General features: G+C 47.3%; 1 protein-coding gene across 3 annotated transcripts in view; it reads left to right on the top strand.

Annotated features, from left to right (window-relative positions):
• LOC148014880 (uncharacterized) overlaps window positions 1–26,797 on the top strand; it is a 284,657-nt gene that overhangs the window by 102,731 nt on the left and 155,129 nt on the right. For all 3 annotated transcript variants that reach the window (XR_015688327.1, XM_087665264.1, XM_087665263.1), the window contains exons 10-11: window positions 22,689–22,801; window positions 22,905–23,141. Coding sequence is in view for 2 of the 3 variants with exons in the window: in XM_087665264.1 (XP_087521390.1) it covers window positions 22,689–22,801; window positions 22,905–23,141 (350 nt within the window). In the remaining variant the exon portion in view is untranslated. The remainder of the gene's footprint in view (window positions 1–22,688; window positions 22,802–22,904; window positions 23,142–26,797) is intronic.

The following is a 26,797-nucleotide window of genomic DNA, read 5'->3' as shown; positions in this document are numbered from 1 at the left end:
ACCTGCGCTGCCTGTGCTCGTCTCCTCTGCGTCAGTGTGGCTGTGGGCCTGTCGACGCCTGAGAGATGCTGCCCTCGCCAGTCAGCCACCGTGGTGGTCGCCCCAGACTTTTAACGCCTGCAACCTGTTCGTGTGACGTCCTGAGGGTCGTCCTCCGCCGTGTGCAAAACCAGCTTACAGGGGTGCAGATTTCTAACTCAGCCGACAGTGATCTGCACTGTGCGTTAGTCCTCCTTCGAGATCAGCTTGTCATACAAGATGGCTGGTTTGGATCTGGATTTCATAGACCAAACGGTGGCAGCACTTGGCCCGGATTCTGATGCTGAGGAACCGGAGGATATGGTTCCGTCACTGAAGAGATGCCCCCGGGTCCTGACATCCAGCCTGCGGGTAAACGTACCAAGCATACCTCGGAAGAGATAGGTGTTATTCAGGATCGTTCCTATACGCAGGTTGCTTTGGATTCTGTGGACTCTCAGGAGGTGGACTGGGAGCATCTGCTGGAATTTGCCAACACTCTGCTTGGTGAATATGTTCAACATAATCAGGAAGCCTTCTCTGACTCTGCACCTGACGATGTTCTGGAAGCTACCGTCGACCCCAAAACGTCCTACGCTCCTTTTCGGTGTTTTATGATCGCGCTGTGATACTCTTCTTCACTGGTCGAATCCCGCTGCTTTCCCGTATTCGCCAATGGCTGCAGAGTCTGCTACAAGGGGAATGTGTTGAAGAGATTTTTGTTGGGTCCCGAGGTTTTTTTGAGGTCCTCTTGAAAACTGAGACGCACCGTGCTGCTCTCCTGTCTAAATTGCCTTTGTTTTTTGATCGTCGGTTGGTTCATGTGGTTCCATGGCGCCCGATGGCAGATTTTGAGCGCCTCCTGCAACGTGAATGCCCTGTGTGGGTAGAAGGGGAAAATTGTCCGGCTGTTTATTGGCCGCTATTGAAGGATGCTATGGCCGCTGTGGGCACGGTTCTGGTCCCTCCCAGTCTCAGGGCTGTGAATCGCAACCGCTTGTGCATGTTATGGGATACTGCAAGGAAAAGGCCTGCTTGGTTACGCCTCAATTGCTCTGGCATGCATCCGTTACACTTCCGTTTGAAATGGGGCAATTTTGCAGGCCATTGCTTTTCTTGTGGACAGTTGGGGCACTTTATGGCCGAATGCCCAGAGCAGCAACACATTTCAGATACGGGCCATGTTGCTCCGCCCATGGAAGATATGGTGTGTGATGCTCCGTCGCTGGATACTATCCACCCGCCCCAAGTTCTGGCCAAAGGTAAACAACAGGTTTTGGGTCTGGATTCCCGTGCCACTGATTGGGTTGAAGTACGTGCAAAAAAAGGCAACAGGATTGTTGCTGGCATGGAGAGTACTGTGCCTACTACCTCACAAGATTCCATGCGTACATATATGCGCAGGAAGGAAATGTTGTCTTCCGAGCGCTCTGCTCCTGCTATGGTTTCCTCAGCCCCCCGTCCTCAGCCCGTCAAGAAAATGTATTTGGATCGTCTAAAGGGTCCACCTGCAAAGCTGGCTTTTGATACCAGAGGCAACGTCATTACCCCGTGGGACCGTCGTTATCCACGTTCCAACCCCAAGCAAGCAGATATGCCGTCTACTTCCAAATCTGGTCCTTAGAACTCTTTTGCGGTGTTGGCGGATTTCTTGGATGAGGGAGTCCTGGACATTCTCGCCGACAAAGTCAAATCGAGGCAAGCTGTGCCTCGTACCTGATTGTGTTTTGCATACACATGAAAATAGCCACGTGGAATGTGCGAGGAATTTGCTCTCGACACAAGCAACATGCCATGTGGACTGCATTGTATGAGAATCAGTGGGATGTCCTGTGCGCTGTTGAGCACAAGAGTCACGGTGACGCCGGAAAAGTTGTGGATTGCCATGGCTTTCGTTTGTTCTATGCAAGAACACAGGCCATGCATTATTCGGGTGTGCTCATGATTATACATGCCAAATATCAGCCTGTTCTTATTAAAAATGATGTTCATGGCCGCTTTTTGGTGGTTGAAATTTTATTCGAAGGGGAAATCTTATGGTTACTTGGCCTCTATGCTCCGAATGATTCGTTATCTCGCCGGGAGCTTTGGCAGACTTTGCAGAGTTCCTTGTCACTTGGCAGACGGGGCTTCTTCATGGGGGATTTCAATATGTGTGATGATTCTTCCCAGTCCACATCGGAGCACTCGGTAATAGATGCGCCGGAAAGTCGTATGTGGCATGAGTTGGCTCTTGCTGTTCTTAAGCAAGATCTCTGGTCCTGGCTACACCCGTCTTCTACAGGATTTACTTTCCATTCGGCCCAGTATGCAACAACATGGTCGCGGTTGGACCGTATATATATCATGCACAATGATGATTTTCTGCCTGAGATGCTCGAAAGAAAAGTGCTGCAGCAATATGCCTTGTCGGACCATTTCTCTCTGCAGTTCGAGTTGCTTGCACAACCCATCTGCTTTATGCCATGCTCCTGCAAGAACCTTGCAAACTCATTTGAGAGGTACTCTCCCCCTCCATCTGACCTTAGGCATTTTATCTGCAGGCCTGCTTCTTTTTCAACCATAGCTTTAAGAGTTTTGAAATGCCCAAAAACTTCACTTTTCTTTTTCATAAAATACACCCAAACTTTTCTGCTATAGTCATCAATAAAAGTGACAAAATAATGACAGCCTCCAAAAGATGCAGCTTTAGTAGTCCACACATCAGAGTGGATTAATTCCAATGGCTTCTCACTCTCTTGAACATGTCTAGGAAATGGTTTCCTTGCCTGTTTTCCAAACTGACAGGCTTCACATACCTTATGCATTTCTGCAACCTTGAATTTGGGCAATCCTGCAACAATATTTTGGGCCTGCATTGATTTAAGTCGCTGTACATTAACATGACCAATGCGTTTTGCACCTTTCAAGCAATTTCTGGAGAGACTCCCTTTGCGTTTCAACTCGTCCTACTTAAAGCATGCAATTTTTCAGGGCTATATGCAACAATTGTTTGACAGATTCTTCTTGGACTTTTCCTCTCAGGGCACTGCGTCATTCGAACGATTGCTCTCTAATGTGCAGCGGGTTGCTCGGCAGTATGGGATCTACCATGCCTCTCTTTGTCGGCGCCGTCGACAGGTAGCGGAGGACCTGCTGATTTTGGTTCGTTCCCTGCTGGTGGACACTCCGGATGATGCATTTCTGCTTGCACTGGCCATGAGGGTGGCCGATCTTATTAAAGAATTTCAGTTAAAATCGTATCAGCAGGCCAAATTGCAACATCTGACAGAGACTTTGCAAGATAGTGCATGTCAGACCCATAAGTTCTTTTGAGCTCTTCATGCCTCTCCTGCTCGAGAGAATATGACCCGACTCGAGGATGCAGAAGGCCACCTTATCCTGGATCCACAGACTATTGTGCATATGTGCAGGAATTATTTCCGTGACCTTCTCGGTTCCGCTTCTCCACCTTCAGTCCAAATTACTCAGGCCCGTTCGGTTTTTTATGACCTGGTCCGTAGCGTCAGATATTGGTGAGACAGAGGTTATGGACGTCTTGTTACACCTGCCCAAAGATAAAAGTCCGGGTTGGGATGGTCTCACCAATGAGTTCTTTGGAGCTTTCGCTACCCAACTGGCGAAACCATTGCAGGCTTTGTTTCAGCAGGTGTGGGAAACGGGGATCATGCCTCCCTCATGGAAACAAGGACTTATTAAACTGCTTCCAAAAGTTCCTTCGCCATCTAAGTTGACACAGTGGCGCCTGATTTCTTTGATGGGTTCAATGTACAAAATCTTTTCCAAAGTAATGGCGAATCGGCTCCATAAGCATCTCCCTGCCCTTGTGCACCCTCTCCAGTATGGTTTCATTAAGGGCCGAAATATTCTACACAATGTTTTGAATGCCCAATTGGCCATTGATTATGCTAGGCATTCTAATCAGGAGGTAGTACTGCTTCAACTGGGCCTGGAAAAGGCTTTTGACTATCTAGACTGGTCTTTCGTTGCTGAACTTATGTCTGCTATGGGCTTTGGTGCTCGGATGTCTCGTCTAATCTACACCATTAGTGCTGCGGCGTCTTCGCGAGTCATGCTGAACGGAGGTGTTACTGAGCCATTTGTCCTTGCCCGTTCTGTCAGACAGGGGTGCCCTTTGAGCCCTTTATTCTTTGCCCTTGCGACACATCCAGTTCTTTCCATGTTATCACATATGGCCGCCTCTTCTCAGTTGGCCGGACTGTCGCTTCCTATAGGACAGCACTTCATTAGCCAATCCCTGGCGGATGATACCTTTATGATTTTGCGTGCGGACAAGGATAACCTTCGAAAAGCATTGGATGTTTGGGGTCTCTTTGGTTAGGCGTCAGGCCTTCATATCAATGCGCTCAAATCAGCCATTCTAAGCTGCACGGAGTCGGATTTGCAGTCCTTGGACTGGCAGGGTCTGGTTGTTCCTCGTGGCTCCATTGTCAGGCAGCTTGGATACCCTTTGGGTGTTGATGTTCCTCCAAAGCAGCTTCTGCAGTGGATTTCTCAGAAAATGGTGGCTAAGTTTATGTATTGGCAGTCTCAGGCCTGGCCCTTCCATGTTCGCCTCGAAGTAGCCCAGATAATTATGTTGCCAATGCTCACATATTTCTTGCCATTGTTGCCCTGGACTACTACGACTCTGAATGCTGTTACTCAGTCTATTCGCTTCATGCTATGGAAGAAGGACTCATTGCATGCAGGTATTTCCTGGATCTCGTGGTCGCATGCGTGCACCCCCAAACGCATGGGTGGCGGAGCTATTTTAGATGCCCAAACTCACATGCAGGCACTTCGTTGGGCTCTTTTCCGCGCCATGTGCTCGGATCATCATCCGTGGGTCGCTATAGCCCGTTATTTCCTTGAGGGCCATGGGCTTCTGCATGGCAATACCCAAATCTGGAGTTCTTGGTGGCATGTTCTTAATGCTGATTCGCGGTTCTCCAGTTTTTCTTCATCGCTGCTTACTCATTTGGTATGTTCCTGGAAACATGTCCTTCAAAAGGCTCAGTGGCATCCAACGGAGGATCGCTTGGCTACTAACTCTTTTCAATTGGAATTACTGGCAGTCTCGCGTTTACTTTCGTGGGCAGGTAAACATGAGCTTAGACCACAATTCAACCGGATGGCACGTTTGGGCTTGTCTTCGGTTTCGGATGCCACCCTTGCCAGTCGCAATGTGCTTATATCGTTTCGTACAGCTAGGAGGCTTTTCCGGATCCCTCGTGGATATAGGCCTTTATGGGAACAGCTTTTGATGGTGCTCCAGAGCAAACAACCCTTTCCTGCTCTTGCTTCGGATCATCCCTGGCAGGATTGGGACCTACAAGGCCGGCTGAATTTGAGCAAAGCTTCTGCTAACCAAGTGTACCATCTTCTGATTAAAGATCATCAATGGCTAGTTACTAAAGCGAATGCTTTATGGGGATTGCGTAAATCCCGGTCATGGTGGAGGGCAACTGTGATGGAGGGCTGGTTGAACAAGACACCCTTTAAATATAAAGTCTTTCTTTGGAGAGTGATGATTGGGGGTCTTCCGCTTGCTTCGGCTCTTTCCAAGCGACGAATCTCCAATGGCACCTGTTTCTTTTGCACCACTACTATGGAATCCGCCCGCCACCGATTTATTTCTTGCCCCGTCGCTAAGAAAGTCTGGTTATTTTTGTCGGCTGTTTGGCGAGGGGTGGTTGGTATCACCCTGCGCCCCTTTGATTGGGTTTTTGGCCAGCCCAAATACCCTACTCCCGCACAGCCACATATGAAGCTCATGTATCACTTTCTTCAATACTGGGACTGTTGGCATAACTGGACCATTCGGAATGCTTTTCTGTTTGACTCCGCCTATAATGTTCCGCGGCATATTGTGAGGCTTAAGGGCCTCTTGTATTGGCAGTTAGCTCTTCTCCATCGTTCTGATTTGCTCTCTACGGAGGACTTCCGTCCCTGGCATATGGCAATTTCCTCTGCATCCTTGCCATGACATTGTAACTTGTAGTTCTTAGAACCTCTTCACATGATGGCTTGGATTGTCGTCATGTATCTTGTAATCAAGTAATCTTGTATTTTTTTCGTAATTAATACAATTACCTTTTACGAGAGAGAGAGAGAGAGAGAGAGAGAGAGAGAGAGAGAGAGAGAGAGAGAGAGAGAGAGAGAGAGAGAGAGAGAGAGAGAGAGAGAGAGGATGATCGAAAGATCCGATGAGCACCGTCCTGTGGGCACGCCTCCCTGCCCTGCGCGTCGCCTAAATCCTTCCTTCAGGGCTGCACAGGTTCGACCTGACCCTGCGTACAGACGGAACGCGAGCCAGAGAGGGCGAGACTGAGCCGTCTTCCCTGCCCGACGAACCTGGCCCTGTGTACAGCAGTCCCCTCGCCTGCCCCTGACACCCTCCACGGCCGTTGGTTCCTCCCCCTTGCTGTCGGACGGCTCCCTTGCCTGCGTCCCCCGCCCGCTTGTAGTCTGCCCTCTGCGCCTGCTTCTCACCTCTTCGCCCTGCCCGTTAGGGTTTCGGCTGATAACGGAACCCTGCCCGGCCCCCCAGACCGTCCTGCTCTGCCGTCGACTGCCCGGCCGTTGCTCTTCCCTCCTGCCCCTGCAGTGTTAGGGTTGTGCTTTGCCACCAAGGTTCTTGGGACAGGACTGAGGCTGACAGGTAAAGCTTCGCTTTCATCAGCTGTGTGTACAGAATACGCCCCTGGACAGCGATTCTGCACAGAAAAGAGGGAGCGAGAGAGAGAGGGAGAGAGAGAGAGAAAGAAGCCTGCGTGCCTCTGCCCCCCACGATTTTTTCACTCGGCCTCTGTTCGACATACGTACTGATACAATATGGCTGGCCTGGATCTGGCTTTCATAGACCAAACAGTGGCAGCTCTTGGTCCGGATTCTGACACCGAGGAACCAGAGGACATGGTTCCGTGCACAGAGGAGATGCCCCTTGCTCCTGACCTCCAGCCAGTGGGCAAACGCACCAAGCATACTTCGACAGGGATAATGGATCATCAGGATCATTCCTATGCTCAGGTTGCTTCTGATTCTGGGGACTCCCAGGAGGTTGATTGGGAGCACCTGTTGGAGTTTGCTAACACTTTGCTGGGCGATTATGTTCAACATAATTAGGAAGTCTTTTCGGACTCTGCAACGGAAGATGTTCTGGAAGCCACTGTGGATTCGAAACATGTCTTGTGCTCCTTTTCAGTGTTCTATGAACATGCCGTGATACTTTTTTTCACTGGTAGGATCCCGCTGCTTTCCCGTATTCGCCAGTGGCTGCACAGTCTGCTACAAGAGGAATGTGTTGAAGAGATTTTTGTTGGCCCCCGGGGTTTTTTTGAGGTGCTGTTGAAATTAGAGACACACCATGCTGCTCTCCTGTCTAAACTGCCATTGTTCGTTGATCGCCGTCTGGTCCATGTGGTGCCATGGCGCCCCATGGCAGATTTTCAGCCTCTGCTGCAACATGAATGCCCTGTGTGGGTTGAAGTGGAAAATTGTCCGGCTGTTTATTGGCCACTGCTAAAAGACGCCATGGCCGCTGTGGGCACTGTTCTGGTCCCCCCAAGCCTAAGGGCCATGAATCGCAACCGCCTGTGTATGTTATGGGACACTGCTCGAAAAAGGCCTGCTTGGTTACGCATTAACTGCTCTAGCATGCATCCTTTACATTTTCGTTTGAAATGGGGCAACTTTGTAGGACATTGCTTTTCATGTGGAAGATTGGGGCATTTTATGGCTGAATGCCCAGAGAAGCACCACACTTCAGATGCCGAGCATGTTGCGCAGCCCATGGAAGATATGGTGTGTGATGCGCCGTCGCAAGATGCCACCCAGCCACCTAAAGTTTTGAATAAAGGTAAACAACAGGTCTTGGGTTTGGATTCTGGTGGCAATGACTGGGTAGATGTACGCGCGAAAAAAGGCAACAAGCATGCTGCTGGCATGATGGATACTGTGCCTGTTGCCTCACCAGATTCCATGTGTACGTATATGCGCAGGAAAGAAATGATGTCTTCGGAGCACTCTGCTCCTGCTATGGTTTCCTCTGCTCCCCGTCAACAGACAGCTAGGAGAGTGTCTTCACATGGTCCTAAGGGTCCACCCGCTAAGCTGGCTTTTGATACTCGAGGTTATGTCATTACCCCATGGGATCGTTGTTATCCCCGCTCCATCCCCAAGTCAGCGGATATGCCATCCACTTCCAAATCTGGTTGTCAGAACTCTTTTGCCGTGTTAGCTGATTTCTTGGATGAGGGTGTACTAGACATTCTCGCCGAAAAGGTCTCATCGAGGCAAGCTGTGCCTCGTACCTGATCCTCTTTTGAATCCACATGAAGATAGCTACGTGGAATGTGCGAGGAATTTGTTCTCGCCACAAGCAACATGCCATGTGGACAATATTGCATGAGAATCAGTGGGATGTCTTGTGTGCTGCTGAACACAAGAGTCATAGTGAAGCACGTAAAGTTGTGGATTGCCATGGTTTTCGTTTGTTCTATGCAGGGACACATGCCAGGCAGTATTCTGGTGTGCTTATGATTGTACATAAAAAATATCAGCCGGTTCTTATCAAGAATGATGTACATGGCCGCTTTGTGGTGATTGAAATTTTATTCGAAGGAGAGATCTTATGGTTACTTGGCCTCTATGCTCCGAATGATCCTCTATCTCGCCGGGAGCTTTGGCATACCTTGTAGAGTTCCTTGTTCCTTGGCAGACGGGGTTTTTTGATGGGGGATTTTAATATGTGTGTTGATTCTTTACAGTCCACATCAGAACATTCGATAATGGATGCGCCGGAAAGACGTACGTGGCAGCAGTTGGCTTTTGCCGTTCTTAAGCAAGATCTCTGGTCTTGGCTGTATCCTTCTTCTACATGGTTTACCTTCCATTCTGCCCAGTATGCCACAACATGGTCGCGGTTAGACCGCATATACATCATGCAAGATGATGATTTCCTTCCTGAGATGCTCGAAATGAAAGTGTTACAACAATATGCATTGTCGGATCATTTCCCTCTGTAGCTTGACCTCCTTGCACAACCAATTGCACCTTTCAAGCAATTTCTGGATAGACTCCCGTTGCGTTTCAACTCGTCTTATTTGAAGCATGCAATCTTCCAGGGCTATATGCAGCAATTGATTGATCGATTCTTATTGGATTTCTCATCTCTGGGCACTGCTTCCTTTCAACGATTGCTCTCCAATGTGCAGCGGGTTGCTCGCCAGTATGGGATCCATCATGCCTCTCTTTGTCGGCGGCGCCGACAAGCAGCCGAGGAACTGCTGGCTTTGGTTCGTTCTTTGCTGGTGGACACTCCCGATGACGCATTTCTGCTATCACTGGCAACGCGTCTGGCTGATCTTATTAAAGAGTTTCAGTTGAAATCCTATCAGTAGGTCAAATTGCAACATCTGACGGACACTCTCCAAGACAGTGCTTGTCAGACCCATAAGTTTTTTCGAGCTCTACATGCCTCTCCTGCTCGAGAGAATATGACGAGGCTCCAGGATGAAGAAGGTCAAATGGTTCTTGATCCACAGATGATTGTGAATATGTGTAGAAATTATTTCCTCGACCTTCTTGGTTCTACTTCTCCGCCTTCAGGCCAAATTACTCATGTCCGTTCGGTTTTTTATGATCTGGTCCGCAATCAGTTTCCTCAGGACATGCAATCTACTCTGGAGACAGATATTTGTGAGTCGGAGGTCATGGATGTTCTATTACACTTGCCTAAGGATAAAAGTCCTGGATGGGATGGTCTTACCAATGAGTTCTTTGAGTTTTTTGCCACCCAGCTCGCGAAACCTTTGACGGCTTTGTTTCAGCGGGTATGGGAAACGGGGATTATGCCTTTCTCTTGGAAAGAAGGTCTTATTAAACTGCTTCCAAAAGTTCCTTCGCCATCCATGTTGAAACAGTGGCGCCCAATTTCTTTGATGGGTTCTATGTATAAAATCTTTTCACTAAATGGCTGCGTATGTACATCCCATTTGATGGGCTATACCCCTTTATGCATGTAAAGTTCTGTAACATGCGATAGCATGAAGAGAAGAGGGAGGAAAGAGAGAAGAGGGAGAGAAGAGAAAGAAGAGGAAAGAGAGAGAAGAGGGAGAGAAGAAGGGAAGGAGAAGAAGGGAAGGAGAAGAAAAGAAGGGGAAGAGAAGAGGGAGGAAAGAGAGAAGAGGGAGAGAAGAGAAAGAAGAGGGAAGAGAGAGAAGAGGGAGAGAAGAAGGGAAGGAGAAGAAAAGAAGAGGGAAGAGAGAGAAAAACATCTCTAAAATCCCCCATAACATTTGACCGTTTGGTTTGCAATTTTCTCCATGCTTGCCTTGGACATTTCTCAAACTCCCTAGCATCTTCAGTTTCTTTGGCCACTACATATTGTCATTGCTTTTTACGCGTGAGAGCATTATATCGTTTTTCTGCCTCACTTCGTTCTTGTCCCTTAGGTAGGATTTTCAGCTTTCTACGTGCAGCCTTACATTCATCATCAAACCATTTCTTGCATGGCAATCCTTTGACATTTTTGTGATTGCTCTTTGGTTTCCCAAAAACCTCTATAGATATATTTAACATTGCATCTCTCAGATCAGCCCATGTGCTCCTAGTAAGATTACTCATAAGACTATCCAGGTGACCAGTATATGCTTGTTTCTTGTCTACATCAATACGGAATGCACCAATACCTACTCTGTCCCCTGCATGTCCTACATGGTGGCAAATATCAAGTGTCAAGCCCAAAGCTATATGATCCGATTTTGGATGTTTTTCACCTAACCAGAACTCTCTGATCATGCATAAATTATTCACGTGTACCATTGTGTAGTCTACCACACTAGAACCTCCACTAGCTGAGTAGCACGTTTATCCTTCAGTATTGGGGAAACATTTCATACCATTCAATATCTGCATGTGCAAACCATTAACCATATCCATCAAAGCATGTCCATGAGTGTTAATGTCAGTATCCTCAGACTGTCTACACCAACGTGCATCTACATTCACAACCTCTTCCTTGTCTAGCTCATCATGCACTATGGGCTGATTTTGCATACGTCCAATACGCGCATTAGGTCACCTAAGACTCACATGTCCTTGTTGCATATATGTGCATGCATCCATACTCAAATCTTCAAAATGTTCGTGCGAATCCACTTCATGTCATGCATAGAAGGGGGACTCCTTATGTGGAATGTAACATCCTGCAGTGTACATCGGTGTAGTGTGCTTGAGCATAAGCCATATGTACCGCTTATGTCGGTCTACTTTACATACATCAATCATTCCTTCCAAATGACATTCGTATATGCATGCAACTCCTCCTTGCCCTCTTTTTCCTACATGTGGCTGATATGCACTATGGATTATGTACCCTGGGATATTTGGAATTCTGCATGTCTCCTACTCCCATGTCTCAGCGAGGAACACAATGTGAGGGAGGACAGGATCGAAGCTCAGCACAAAAAACCAGTAGACAGTAGAGAGTGAAGCACGACACCCAATGCAATAGACTGAAAGAGTGTAAACTGAAAGTAGAAGGTACAACCCTTAAACCTTAGTGTTGTAGGGGGGTGTTCACACCCGAACACGGTAAGTGCCCATAAGTGTGTGTCATGAGAACATACGAAATAATACCATAAGTCTGGGGGAAAAAACCTCTCCTACCGAGAGTAAAAGGTGCCCCAGTGTCCTACTGATCAACGACACTCTGATGTGAGCATAGGCGTAAGTGAGGCGTGAGTGAAATACCCAACAAACTCCCCTGGAGTGAAGAGTGATCAATAGTACAAAGATCATCCGCCACCAAAGGAGATTAAATTTAAAGCATGGCAAAATGCTTCAAAATTTTCACGAGGAAGGGCTTTGGTGAAGATGTTTGCCACATTATTGGTGGTAGGATAATAGACAAGGATGATATCACCTGCATGTAGCCTCTCTCTGACAAAGTGATAATGTATCTCAATGTGTTTTGTGCGTGCATGAAACACTGGGTTTCGTGCCACTGCAATGGCACTTTGATTGTCAGTGAACAAAGGAGTTGGCTCCGTAACAGATGGATCCAGATTACCAAGCAAGCGTCTAATTCATACACATTCAATTGTGGTAGTGAAAGCTACCTTGTATTTAGCTTCACATGACGATGTGGCAACAGTGGACTATTTCTTGCTAAGCCAAGATATGCAAGAGGAGCCAAGAAAGAAACAATTGCCACTAGTGGAGTGACGTGAATCATAGTCACCAACCCAATTAAAATCACTGTAAGCATGTAACTACAGTGGTCCCCCCTTGGCATAAAGCAATCCAAGAGATCTAGTACCCTGCAAGTAACGGAAGACACACTTAACAGGGGGAAAGGACAGTTCCAAAGAGTCATTCAAAGTCTTCCACCAATTGGCGATACTCTATCGCCAGGCTGGGAAAGAGAAGGGCGACCAGGTGCCAAAGAAACCTGTTGTGGAGTGCAAATGCCTCCAGTGTGAAGCCTCTGTACCAAAGGACCATATAAATGACCCCCTTCATGGGCGCATAGGGTGAACTGGCCAGTAACTCACGTGCTGCGTCTGCCGAGGTGAGCTGTACCATGAAGATCCCTTGGCCCATTAGAACCGCCTCCACGATATGCAGTGTGCGGATGTGCAGTGTGGAGTCAAGCCAGTCCCGAGGATGGAGGCAGCGTGGGGGGGGGGGATTAGGTGGGGGAGATTTGGCGCAGGAGCTAGCCTAGCGGGGAGGGGGGGAGACAGCAAGGCGGAGGTGGGTATGGTGGGGGAAACGCGGGGAATGGCAATGCGAGGGGGCTAGGTGGGAGGGAAGCGCCCCATGGGGAGGGAAGCTAGGCAGGGCAGACGCACCACGGAGGAGGGAGCTGGCGGGGGGACATCGCACCATAGGACGACGAGCGGGGGAGGGGGGTGTGATGGTGATGCACAGGTGCAAATGGGGGTGGGCGTCAGGGAAAGATGAGGGCTGGCACGAGGGAGTAGTCGGGTGGGGCAACAGCGTGACGTAACAGGCTTGGAGCTGTGATTGCTAGTCTGTGGAGGAGGATAGCTGGCTTACCAGAGGATCGGGACTAGGCAGAGTTCCTGATAGAGGATCAGGAGTGGCAAAGTCCATTTGCCAGCACCGTTGGATGGACCAAACTATGCCTTCTTCCTTTAGTTCTCTCATAGAGGAGATTGGACGACAAAGCAGATAGAGGAGGAGGTGAAGAATGAGGTGGTAGACCACATCTCCCAGTGGATGGGAGAAGGTGGATTGCTACTTTTCTCCCAGCTGTGGCCAGGTTGCATGGTGGACATTAACTGGTGGGCTGGGGCCGAGGTCCCATGTGAGCATTATCTTTCGAGACCCTCTGCAAAAGTGAGAGCTCCGATGGATGTGATCGAGTGGTCAAGCGGCCCGCTTCTACCAGTGTACAGAGTCTCGTCTCTTAGCATGATTGATAGATGCCCTGGTGGTACCACCAAGCACATCCATCACCCCCATGGTCCACCACCCAAGGGCTACCATGGGGGAATGGAGTACACTGTCCAAGACAGCAGCGAAGCGTATCCGCATGCCTTATAGCTCCTCTTCTTCGTCAGCAGCTTCCACACCAAACAAATGTTTGTTTGGTTAGTCACAGGTTTTCCCATGAGTTTATATCTCGCATCCTGGAATGTGAATAGCCTCCACTATAGTGGTGCACGTGGTTCTAGGAAGTTGATTGTTCCGCAGGAGCTACAGCTTGCCCTTATCGGACGGATCAACATCTTACTTCTACAGGAGCACAAGCTCACTCCCGCCCAGGCCCATCGGGTAGAGAAGGTACTGTCGGGCAATTTACACACTTACTGGGAGCACGCCATCGGTTCCCACGGCAAGAGTGGAGGCGTATGCATCTCGATTGCCCCGAGCCTCACACCCTGTGTACGAGACTACGGGACAATCATGACATGGAGGGTTCTATGGATTAGATTGGATATTGGGGACTCATGCCTTCAGGTCCTCAATGTCTATGCCCCTAGTGAGGTTAGGGCACGCAAAACGTTCTGGGTGGAGATCGCAGCAGGACTTCCAGAGGTGGACTCGTGAATTGTTGGAGGAGACTTCAACAACCTGGAGACCTTAGAGGACCAACAGGGGAGAGGCAAAATCTACCAAGGCATGGTGGGGGAGGAGAAGGAGGCATGGGAGGTCTTCCTTTTGGGAGTAGGAGCACGCGATGCTTGGAGAGACCCAGCTTTTCGCACGAGGGAGAGGTCCTGGACTTTTCTTGGGGATTCAAGTGGCTAGGCAGAGTCTTGCTGGAGCAGCTGGACAGGTTCTATGTGGGAGAGTGGGGATGCTCTCGTGGAGGCCAGGTAGGGTAGTTGGTGGGCACCACTTTGTCACTGCCCGGTTCTCCTGACACTTGATCCCCCACCATCTGCCCTAGACACATGATCTTGTCGGATCCCTGACTCGATCTATAGGAGGGAGGAGGTAAAGAGATAGATTGAGAAGATTTGGACTAGGGAGTGGGGTAGGAGGGACTGTATCGTAGAGGAGGTTGCAGAGGTCCTAGCCGAGTCGAGCAGTATCTGCTAGGAGGGAGTCCTACACGCCAGGCAGCAGAGCTGGGAGGAGGAGAGAGCACTCCGGCGGGACGTAGCAGCCACAAGAGATTATTATAAGAGGCACTAGGGGATCCTATCCTCCACGCACAGGAGGTGTGTATGCGAGCAGCAATCGCCGGCCTAGAGGACAGGTGCTTGAAGTTCTCATTCCGCACCTCAGCAACCTTTTGGGCGCAGAAGGGAGACACGATGTGTAGGGAGTTTTTCTAGGTGCACCAGCCGTGCACCTTAGGAGAGCAAATACGTAGTCTTCGGGATCAGTATGGGAGAACTCGTTCTAGTCGAGGCGAGGTGATGGAGACAGCCTTAGCTAGAGGTCAACGATGCAGAGAGCAGGTCCGGGATCACATCCCGTCCCTCATCATAGAGGAGATGGGATGCTCCCTCCTAGCCCCCTTCATAGAGAAGTAACTAGAAGAAGTCTTCCACACACAGGATTCGCAGAAATGCCCGGGAGAGGATGGCCTCTCTAAGGCCTTCTTCACTACCTACTGGGAGGTGGTGAAGGGCCCCTTACTAATGGCTTTCCAAGAGATTTTCACTTCGGCAGAGCAAGTAAGCGATGCAGGCAGCAGGTGTGGGATCGCATCCCGTCCCTCGTCACAGAGGAGATGGGACACTGCCTCCTAGTCCCCTTCACAGATAAGGAACTAGAAGAAGCCTTCCATACACAGGACGGGCAGAAATGACTGGGAGAGGATGGCCTTTCTAAGGCCTTCTTCACTACCTACTGGGAGGTGGTGAAGGACCCCTTACTGTTGGCTTTCAAAGATATTTTCACTTCGGGAAGGATGCGAGGGAGTCTTTCGGCAGGTCTTATCAATCTCCTCCCCAAAGGGGGAGACCGGTTGGAGCTATGCCAGTGGAGATCGATCAGCTTGTTGTTAGTGGCCTATAAGGCACTAGCAAAGATGATTGGTAGGTGACTCCGCCCTATGCTTCCAGACATCATTCATGACACACAAACAGGATTTGTCTAGGATAGGAGCATCCTGGACAATGTCTTCACCTTCTTTGAGGCGAGGAAGTGGGCCCAGCATTGTGGTCAGGGATTGGATGTACAACTTTGGATTTCGAGAAAGCCTATGACAGGGTGGAGTGGTACTCCCTAGAGGGCACTATGGTGAGGATGGGCTTTCCCCATGTATGGATCCGTGGGGTCTCCGCACTCTACAGATTGGCCACCAGCAGGGTTCTCATAGGCGGCAGGCAAGGGGAGGAGTTTTGGTTGGAGAGATCGGTCTGGTAGGGCTACCCCTTGGCCTCGTACCTTTTCTTACTCTTTGCAGAGGCGATGTCTCACTTCCTAAGGTCATGTGTGAGCGGGGTACGCGGCCTCCGACTTCCTGTGAGAGAGGAGATAGAGTTGTTAGACTCAAAGTATGCAGATAATACACTACTTCACATAGAGGACGATGTGTTGATGCTGGAGAGAGTGAAACTGTCCCTCAAGGTGTTCTGTACTGCAGCAGGAGTGAAAATCAACTGGTAAAAGTTAGTTGGTTTCCTTACAGACTTGGACTCTAGCACAAAGTGGGGCGTACTTGGGATTTAGATGGGTGAGCAGAGGGGACCGTCCGTTACCTAGGGTTCCAAGTGGGACTTGACATCACTCCCAGCCAGCAGTTTCTTCCAGTCCTTGATTCTATTCGGAGGAAGTTGACCTACCGGAGAACCGCTCGCCTCTCCCTAGGAGGCTAAGCCCTGGTGGTTAACCAAGTCTTCCTAGAGATAGCTTGGTACATTGCCTCGTGTTGGTGCTTCTCCACGTCTTGTGTAGCTCAGCTTCGCCATCTAGTGCAGAACTTCCTCTCGGCCGGGTTGGATGGCTCTAGAGACTCCCGGGCCAAGGCACGTCTTGTGTAGCTCAGCTTCGCCGCCTAGTGCAGAACTTCCTCTTGGCCAGGTCGGATGGCTCTAGAGACTCCCGGGCCAAGGTGGCGTGGTCAACCATCATTCGGCATCGGTCAGAGGGAGGGCTTGGGATCATTGACCCAGAGTATTAGAGTATGGCCTCACATCAGGAGGGCAGACCTGGAAGATCCTATTGCAGGAGGGCCTCCTGGAGTGCAGACCGAGGCTTGGTGGTGATTGAAGGCCGTATTTGAGATGGATTTTCACGAAAACCCAGATCATGCCCCCCAAATCGCCCTTCCTATGTAGTCTGCTTTGTGTGTGGAAAGGCCTCTGTAAGGCCCTAATTTAGAGCCCCCTAGGTTGTTAGGAGGAAATATACATCCAGCCAGTGATCTGGAACCCCTAGGTCAGAGATTGGGAGGGGGTATAGATTGGCAAGCGCCCCTACATCCAGTGGGCTGGTTGGGAGGCAGGCTCGACTCGCACCATCAGGACATGGCGGGAGGTGTACAGGAGGGTGGATGAAGAGTTGTTGTAGTGGGGATTAGGTTGCCAGAGAGGAGTTGAGTTGAGGAGAAGGGAGATTGACACAGCCATTGCTCAGGAGCTGCTTGCCCCCCCAAGACGAGGGGCGGTAGAGCCCGAGGAGGTATGGGCCGTCACATTTTCACCAGTAGGTATCCCTCTAAAGGTGGCGGGTAGAGTGGGAGGCGCCCCACATGGGACATTCTTCGCTGTGCAGGAGGGGGGGTGTCTGGCCCTTGACAGAGGGCAACAGGTTGAGGAGGGGATAGTTGTCCTTTCATGGAGGAGGATTCGGGTGGTTGGCCTTCAAGGGAAGACATGGCGGCTGGACCCTTATGTCTTTTGGAATGAGCTTAGGGAGTGGTGCCTCTCGATGTGGGGGGGCAGGCTACTTGACGAGCTAGAGTGGGATCTGGGAGAGTTGCTATGGCTGGCCACTGTGGTCACCAAGAAGCCACCAATGTTCTTGGTACACAACCAGGGTTGGCAGACACGTAATGATACAAGAGGACATGGATTTGGCGTTTTCATGCAGCAAGCATTGGGCAGAGCACAGCATTACGGAGGCTTTCGGACGGACCCTCTGGCACCGCCTATGGGATAGCTGGAGGCCAAGGAGGGTATCGTACTTCTTATGGCTGGTAGCACATGGAGGCCTGGCGGTGGGGAGCTGGTTAGCCCAGATGCAGGAGGGAGGTTGTAAACGCTGCACATTGCAGCCTCTGGAGTCCCCAAATGTGGAGAGGAGCATGCCGCATCCTCCGCCGTACAGCACCCAACCTTGGATATATCTCATGGGCAGCTTTCTGCTGGTAGGCAGTTAGCAAGGGCCGTCACCTTCTGTATGAGGTTGGAATGCAGGAGACGTTATTCATAATTGAGGCAGGGTCGTGCGCAGTGGTCGGTTTGGAGGCTGTACCCATCCGCCAGGTAGTACTAGAGCCCACAACAGACCTTTGAGGTATGGGAGATCATAGGGAGTCTTATTGGATGGCATATCTAGAAGGCGTGGTGTCAGGAGGTTTTTGGCGGGGAGAGACTTACAGCACAGGCGACATTAGCAGAGCTTTGGACCTCCATCATCCACTCCCTCCGTGGCCGATGGGACTAGGTGCAGGGCGAGTCTCCAGCTCGGTAGGAGCTCCGTCTTCATTTGATGTGCACGTGGGGTGGCCAGGACCTGTTTTTTGTGATGCAGGCAGCCAGCCCCAGATGGCGATACACCCCTCCCTCCATGGCTTCTTGCCCCCATCCCCCTAGACTGCCCTGAGAGGCTTGTATATGTGATATATCCGTGACCTTGTATCAGGTCCAGCTAGTCTGTCGAGCATGGGCACTTTCTTGTATTCTGGGTTTTTTTGAAGTAATATAATTAGCCACTCTTTATTTGCAAAAAATAAAACTTGCCGAGAACTCCTTCAAATGTCTGAGATTTGGTGAGATGTTCAAAGATTGGACCGGAGAAGGTGAAAGAATTCTGAGAAGAGAGAAATTTCTGATTTTCCACGTGGGAAAATCCCTGGAAATGATTGTTGCTTGCTCCAATCAGCCTTAGATGCAGTTGTCTGCTGTTTGGAGCCACAAAGTGCAGTCACCAATGTTTAACTGCTGTTGCCAGCCCCCTAGGGAACACCGAATTGCTGTCGTGTACTTCTTGATGCGTCGAGGCTGTTGTCGCTTGCTGCCAATGGCCTCTAAATGCTCCAAAATCTAATCAGCAGTTGTTTGTGTCTTTCTTTTTTTTTTCGTAAATTGTTTGTGTCTTTCTCTCTCTCTCTCTCTCTCTCACTCTCTCTCTCAACTTGAATGGGTAGAATGCGTCTCTCCAGGCCCAAATAGCCTTCTCCCGCATTGCATGGGCATTTTTGCCAAGCGATAATCTTCTAATCCCATTTCTAGCAAATTTCAATCCTTTAATTAATTCTCAAAATTAATTAATTCTGAAATTAATCTCAGCCCTTTTGACCTTGCCCAAAATTAGATGTGCCCATCCACAAATCGATTGGCTAGGCCATTTGCAACCCCAAGTGGTCCCTAGTCTTAATTGACCCTTAGATTGGCATTAAGTAATTAATTAATGCCGAGTCCCTAGTATCACCTCTCATACTTGTTGGCCAATTAATTGTCCTAGGGCCAAATTGACACCCAAAACCCAACCAACATAACTTGTCACAACTTTTTCCTTTGACACCCACTGCTTCCTCAAGGTCTTTGGCCTATTAACATGAAATATCGGCTTGCACATCACATGTGGATCTCAACATTGTACATTTGATTACTAAACTAATCAAATGTTTCTATCAAAGCCAAATCATCTAAAACTTAAAAAAAAACCCCATGACATTGAGCTAGGAGTGTGTCCAAGATTTTGTCCTTTGGCTTCTCCATTGGAATTGCATAAATAAAAAAGGATGGATTTTTCTTTGCTTGATGCATAAACACCTTTGTCTCAGTATATATTGGTCGAGAAATTTTCCTTCTATTATTTTACACTAGTCTTGGTTCAACCTTTCTAGACTTTCAATTGATGTCGGGGCTATGTAATTGTAGCTAGGGTAGCCCGATAACAACGGGACTATTTGGACAATGGATGATGTTGAAGGCTATATCTAATACAAGACTCCTTAGGGCAACTTTTATGGGTTGAGTCTCATACTTGACATCTCTTGAAGCAAGAGGTCGACCATCAATTACTTCTGCATATACGGCTTTGCTTTTCTTAGAAGCTATACCATGTTGCTTTGCAAATTTCTTGTCCCATGAAGCATGCTTTGGCTCCAAAGTCTAACAAAGCTTGTTTGTCTATCTGTCTTCCCTTTAGGTGAATCTTTATTGGTAACATAAAGGTAAATGTTGGATTTGTAGATAGAAGGAGATCTTCTTTTAGGTTTCTTGAAGCTTTATCTAGCCGCATAGTCGCCATTGAGCCTGGATGTTGATGTTTCTGGATAATGATGGAGTAGTGGCACCATGAATGCTCATCTTTCTTTTGTTAGTACAATATTTAGCTGTGTCTCGATTGGCTGCAATACATGTGTAATACATTAATATGCCACATTGTTTTTCTTGGGCAGTCAATGGCTTGAAGCGCGTCATATCAATTTACATAGGCTCTGCGTCAAATACTTGGTCTTCTTGGGTGGTTGGGTCTTTAGAACTCTTCATCACGCTTGAATTCAAAGCTGCTCCTTAATGTCTTTCTTGTCTTTTCTCAAACAAGCGGTTGTCACATTCAATTGCTTGAGAGATAAATTCACTAAGTGTATGTATCTTTGACAAAGTGAGCAAAGATCTTTAACATAATCTTTCAATCCCCAACAGAATTTTGACTAATAAAATAATCCTCATGCCATGTTAAATCGCACGTGAGTTGCTGAAATTTTGATGCATATACCAAGGTAGGTATTGACCCTTGGCATAGATTTCTGATTTTTGTTTCAGCTACTCTTGTTCTATCTACTTCTCCAAATGTGGTAGAGAACTCTTGTATAAAGGTGTCAAAATTATATAGCAATGGGAATTCCTTCTCAAGCAAAGGGGTAAACCAAGAGGAAGTTGTACCTGACAGAAGAGTTCCTATGAGACTAACCTAAGAAGCATCATTTAGGTACTGATCTGGTTGCACACGTATAAACAGTTGTACCTATTGGAGGAAACACCTAAATTTTGACCTTGTGCCATCAAATTTCTCTGGAATAGTGACCTTTGGTTCTTTCCTTTGTTGATCATGAAGGTTGCCAGTAGCTAATGGACCTTTGGCTTGATGTAGGCTTGTCTCTTGAATTTCTTGAAGATATTGTTGTAGGTCTTGTAGTGTTAAGCCCAAAGCTTCTGGTTGCTCTGCTTGTAGCTTTGCATTACTTTCTTGAGGCTCTCCTATCACGGCTCGGCAAGATCGTGGTAGGAGAGTCTTGCCAAACTGCTATGGACACATTAAGTGCTCTTTGAGAACGAGGAGATTGCTTTCACAACTTAGAAGAGAAGAACTTGAAAGAGAAATTAAACTAGAACTTGATTGCGAGATAACTCGATTACAAGACAATGCTCAAAATAGCATGGCTTGCTACAAGACAAGACTCGATACAAGACAAAACTAGAACATGACAAGAACTCAAAGAGGACTTACCTTGCGAGAGTCTCACAACTCATGTTTGCAAGACTGAAGGGCTTGTATCCCATGACACCTATTTATACTATAGCCGAGGGAGGTTAAGGGGAACACATGTTGTTATAAGAGGATGCCACATGGCAAGGTTGACACATGGCATGACATTCATGCTGACACATGGGATGCTAACATCAACGATGATATAAGCAAGAGCCTGCAAGTCCCATGCATTTTGAGTTTCAAACCATGGTCGAATAAAGGCAGCTGCAAATTTGACCTCAAAGCTAGGTACCTTGGTTGTATAGGAAGATACTTTGTGACTATTTACAAGGTATTGGTGGAAAACCACCTATGAAGGTAGTCTCGACACAAGAAAAGTAGCTATATAGCTAGCTTTGCACACAGGGAAACTGCCTATATAGGTAGTTCTGGACAGACATGCTATATACATAGTTCTGGGTAGACATGTTATAAGATTTGTAGATGGAAACCCCGGACCATTTGCGTACACACAAATGGTCCAAGAGGGTCCACACCCCTTGGGACTGTTTTTGCACATTTGTAAACAGTCTAGGGCCCTTTCAGCCATGCTTATTACAGCTGGGGTGGGGGGTGGGCCATGCCAATTGCAGGGAGGAGTGGCCCTTGGCCATGCCTATTACGGTGGGGGTGCCACCCCAGGCTGCGCCTATTACAGTGGGGGTAGGGGGTTAGGGGCACCCAAGTCCCCTTGGACCATTTGCGTTTGGGGGTGCTTGGGATTTGTTCCCGTATGATAAGTTATGGCGTTTTCCAACCAAAGTTGCATAGGGCTCTATCTGTTGGAGGTTTTAAGAAATTGAGATTCACTATCATGTTGCCAAATAAGGAGTAGTTTTGGGTTTGCAGGGCAGTAGAATATAGACATGGAAAATTCTTGAAGGTCATAGACTACCATCACAGATTTGACCACTCATACTATCTCCACCCAGTAGAGAACTATCCGAAGGGGCTAAAGGTAGAGGCACAAAGCTGTGTAGAGCTAGGAGACCTTATCCTTAAGCCAAGTGACACACATAGGGTTATTTGAGAATCTAGGCTATCAAATGTCACCATTGCTATGCATTATTAAGGACCATTCACTTCAGATGATTCTATCACACAGATTTGTGCAACATAACTGCATGAGGGATATTGTAGATAGTAGGAGAGCCAAGAGCTTCTGTACACATTGATCACATCATTTTCACATTATCCTAGTTGTAATTTTCTTATTGATCTAAGGTCATTTTGGCCTTTAGTAGACATAAGTGTGACCTTTTTGCCCTTTTTCCTTCTTTCTGCTAAAAGCAAACAAAAATAGGGAAGGCACAAATTTTTTCTTTACAAGGTAGCTATTCTTAGAGTGGCGAGTATGAACAGTTTTTCTTTCATTTCAACTTTAAAAAGGATATCTCTGCTTCCCTATGAAAGATATTTTTTCCATTGCTGTTTAACCAACTGATTCATGTTATGTGTAACTTCTTGTGGTACTCCAGTGCTTTTGATTAGTTGCTGAATCACTGTCAACCTTCAAAACCTGATTTTGATAGGAAAACATACCAATGTGTGGAACATGGGTTAGGACTGTAGATAATGATAAGCTTCTCTACGGAGATGATGATGGGCTTATTCACATTTTTAACTTTACAGATGAATGGGGAGGGTATGTTTTAAACTTTTCTTGCCTTTCTAGAAAAAGTATCATTTCCTTCCTATGTGAACAACTTTCTAAAATTTGGTCTATGTACTGTTTCATCCCAAAACAGAGAGAATCCTAAAGTAGCACCCGGTATTGCGGATCACTTGCTTCCGGGGATGTCAGAGGAACAGCCATGGAGAGTCCACACATCATGGGTCACACGGCTCATGTATCTAAAACATTCATCCTCTTTACTAACTGGTTCCTTGGATAGCCAGTTAATCATGTTGGATTTGGAGAAACAACGGAAAAAATGGTCAGCAAAAGAGCATTGCCATGGAATATATGCACTTACATATGGCAGGTATCTGAAAAACATAGTTGCATTTTGAAAAAAGGGGATGTAGTGTTTGACACTTGTGACTAAGTTTAATTGTACATGATTTTGGTTGGAATTTTCTTTTTAATTAGAATTTTCAAAAGAAACAAAGAGAAAAGAATGACTCTACTAATAAATCATGCTACCATATTATGGTAGTGATGTTTGTGAACACACTTAGGATTGTTGGGGCATTGTGCTCCCTCACTAGGAGATTTTCCCCCTTGGCCTTGTATATATGCATATTCACTCTAGGGCATATTAGGTCCTTTAAATCTCCTACATTGACACCTCTCAATACACTTTGTGTTGTGTACTCTCAAGCTTTTTCTTGTCTAATCTTTTCGTGTCCATTCTTGTAACCCTAAATCCAACAATTGGTATCATAGCGGGTTTCAATCTCTTGGGTAGAATCATCAACACCCTTCGCTTCATTTGCTTCGATTGGGACGAGATTTAACGAGTATTCATAAGTCCACTACTATTGTGGGATAGTCCATAGGGTAGGATATTGTCAAATGTTTGATTTGGGGTTCGTTTTGGGATCCATTGCAGGTAGGGGATTTTATAATCTACCTTGTGTTGTGTTGCATAGCACAAGTGGTTCTATGTTTGGCAATAATGATGTATTCCATATGTTGGCTATTGAGGACAAGCTGGATAGAACTTGTTGGGTTTGACTCATGCCTACACTCACAGAGGAGTGTCGGTGATCCTCGGTAGGACATTGGGGCACTTTTTACTCTCCTTACGAGAGGTCCCCCCCCCCCCCCCCCCCCAAAATTTGTTTCCTTTTATTTTATGTGCCTATGTCACAAAGTTTGGGTACTTATTGTATTTTACACCTTTCGGGTGTGAACACACTCTAGCAACCCTAAGGTTTAAGAGTTGTACTTTGTACTTGCATCTCATACTCTCTATATTATTGCATTGGGTGTTGTGCTATCACGCACTCACACTCTCTTCACTATTAGCTGTACTCTCAGATGAGCTTCGATCTGTCCTTCTCACATTCGGTATCAGAGCTGAGTTCAGCTCAGTCTTCTCTCTCTCTGTAACCAGCAGCACTCCATTGCCCTCCTCGAGCTTCAGCTTGGTGAGTTGCTACCTCTGTTTGCAGCAGCTGTCTGCATTACCACCAGGTCTACCAGCAGTCAACGCCACCAGCGCTATTGCCCGTCTGCCCTATCTGCCACCTGCAGGCCCGCCAGCATCATCTATGCCACCACCTGGCCTGCGCCCGCCACTCCTCCAGCTCGGCTGCCTTGCGCCGCCTGCAGGGATACTTGTCCTGTGTGCAGCACGCCAACAGCACTCATCTCCATAGCTCCGAGTGCGCCACTCCCTGTTGCTCCTGGTCTGCTTGACTGCGCCGCTAGCCTGCTTCAGTCTGCCCCCCCTGTACCAGATGCCACTTGCACTACAGATGGCTTGCCAGTCCTGTGCGTGCAGCCCACTCACCTCCAGCTCGAGCTCCACCAGCCCCTGCCAAGTCTGCTTGATGTGCTTGATAGTCCAACTCGACCTCAGTTGAGAAAATTAGGGTAAAGTTTTTAAATCAAAATTTAATTCAGATCTCATTCGCTGGAAAAGGCTGGTGCTTGGGTATCATCTCTTTGTTTTTGCAAATGTTTGGGACACATTTCTGGCAGAGATTTTGTGAAATTTAGGGGCTTTTGTTGCTAGCTTAAAGATTGGCAAATATACATTAGTTAGTCTGAAATAGACTGAGTTTGTGCATTTTGGGACAAGAAATTTTGGGGCTTTTGCATTTTTAACGCTGCTGAGCACCTTGGACAGTGTGTACTTCAGACAGTTTTTAACAAAGTGTGATTAAATTTGCTATTTACAGCAAAGTGCTTGCTGTAATTTCTGGAAATTTTGAGATTTCCAGGTTGGTCCAGCTTGAAGTATTGCTCTTTTGCTCTTTGATAAGAATTAGGGAGGTGATGTATTTACATATGTGTCCAAGGAGGATAGGTCGGATGGCAACAACTATTCTCTATGGTCTTTTATGATGAAGAATGTGCTGATTGTAAAGAATCTTTGGGATTATGTTAGTGGTGAAGAAGTTAGGCCTATAGTTGTGGCTCCTGCTACACATCCTTTAGGAGGACATGGAGAAAGGGAAACTCAGCCCACTTCAGCTCTACCACTTCCCCGGAGATTAGCAGCACAAAAGGCATGGGACACACGAGATGCTCAAGCTTTGTAGTTGATTGCATTGGCAGTTCAGCGATATGTCATCCCACACATTCGGTTTGCAACTTCTTTATGAGAAGCATGGATGACCTTAGGGTAGATGTTTACTGGAAAGAATGAGACACGTATTTCTTTCTTGAAGAAAGAGCTTGACACTGTGAAGATGGATGAGGGTGATTCTATGTAGGATTGTCTAAATAAAATTCAGGACTTACGTGAGTAGCTTATGAATGTAGATGAGTATTACTCAGATGTGTAGTTGATATCTACTACTTTGAATTCATTGCTACCCTCGTATTTAGCCTTTCATACGGCCTTGAACCTCACGATGAGGATTTCCCCATAGTCACTTACTTTCCTTAATTTGGTCAGTTTGCTCTTAGAGGAAGAGCAGGCAAGAAAGAATAGTGATATGGATGCTATAGCCTTTAAGGAGGCTTTCATGGCAAGGCAGGCGGGTAAGTGCAACCAATCTAAAAATGCTCCGCAGAGCCTTGGGACGACATTAGGTGCTTCACAGAGTAGCAAGAAATAGAGGGGCATGCAAGGCAAGAAAGACAAACGCCACTATTGCAAGAAGCCAGGACACTACATTACAGAATGTAGAAAGCGCATAGCCAAGGAGGAGGAGTCAAGGATGTCTGTTTTTGATGCACCTTCCATTGCTACTGAGTCCGTGTCTTTTATTGCAAACCGGGACTATTGTTTTTATACATGTAGTTATGACTCTTCTTAGGCTGATAGAGCATTTAGTTCTATTGAGGATGCAAGCACATGGTTTTTTGACAGTGGTGCAGCCCTTATTGGCAAGTCTGTATAGTGTGCCAACAATGAATCATACCCAGTTTAAGGCATTGTGTAGTTCGTGTTGACAGCCATCGATGGATCTGTTCTCCGCTTGCAGGATGCCTTATTTGTGCCAGGCATAAAGAAAAATTTGTTATCTATTTCTTCTTTGGCAATGTGTGGTTTGCAAGTCATCTTTGATGATGATAGATGTATCATCAGAAATAAGGAACACATGACTTTGGTTTTGATTGGCACTTTATGTCATGGATTATATGAGTTAGATGCTTATTCAATTGATTAGTTGGTCTATATAGTGTCTACTCTCACTCTTGCTATGTCTCAAGCAGAGTCATGGCATGCTCGCATGGGGCATGTAAACTATGGTAGCTGCTTGATACTTATGCAACATACATAGATGCTTGATGGTTTGTCTCTCTTAGAGAGACGGCCTGAGCATATATGCGAGGATTGTCTTTTGGGGAAAAAACATAGTTTTTTGTTTCCCCATGATATTGCTTTTAGAGTAACTGCTAGATTACAAATTGTGCACTTAGATGTATGTTGCCCTATGCAGACAAAGTCATCGGGCAGCTCTTACTATTTTGTCACTTTTATCGATGACTTTACTCGCTTTTGTTGGGTCTATTCTT

This window comes from Lygodium microphyllum, chromosome 24 (assembly GCF_053477565.2).
Source record: "Lygodium microphyllum isolate KBCC chromosome 24, Lygodium_microphyllum_v1.1.10, whole genome shotgun sequence".
NCBI lineage: Eukaryota > Viridiplantae > Streptophyta > Polypodiopsida > Schizaeales > Lygodiaceae > Lygodium > Lygodium microphyllum.
The sequence above is the reverse complement of the archived record's forward strand: the minus strand, read 5'-3'. Positions and strand labels throughout refer to the sequence as shown.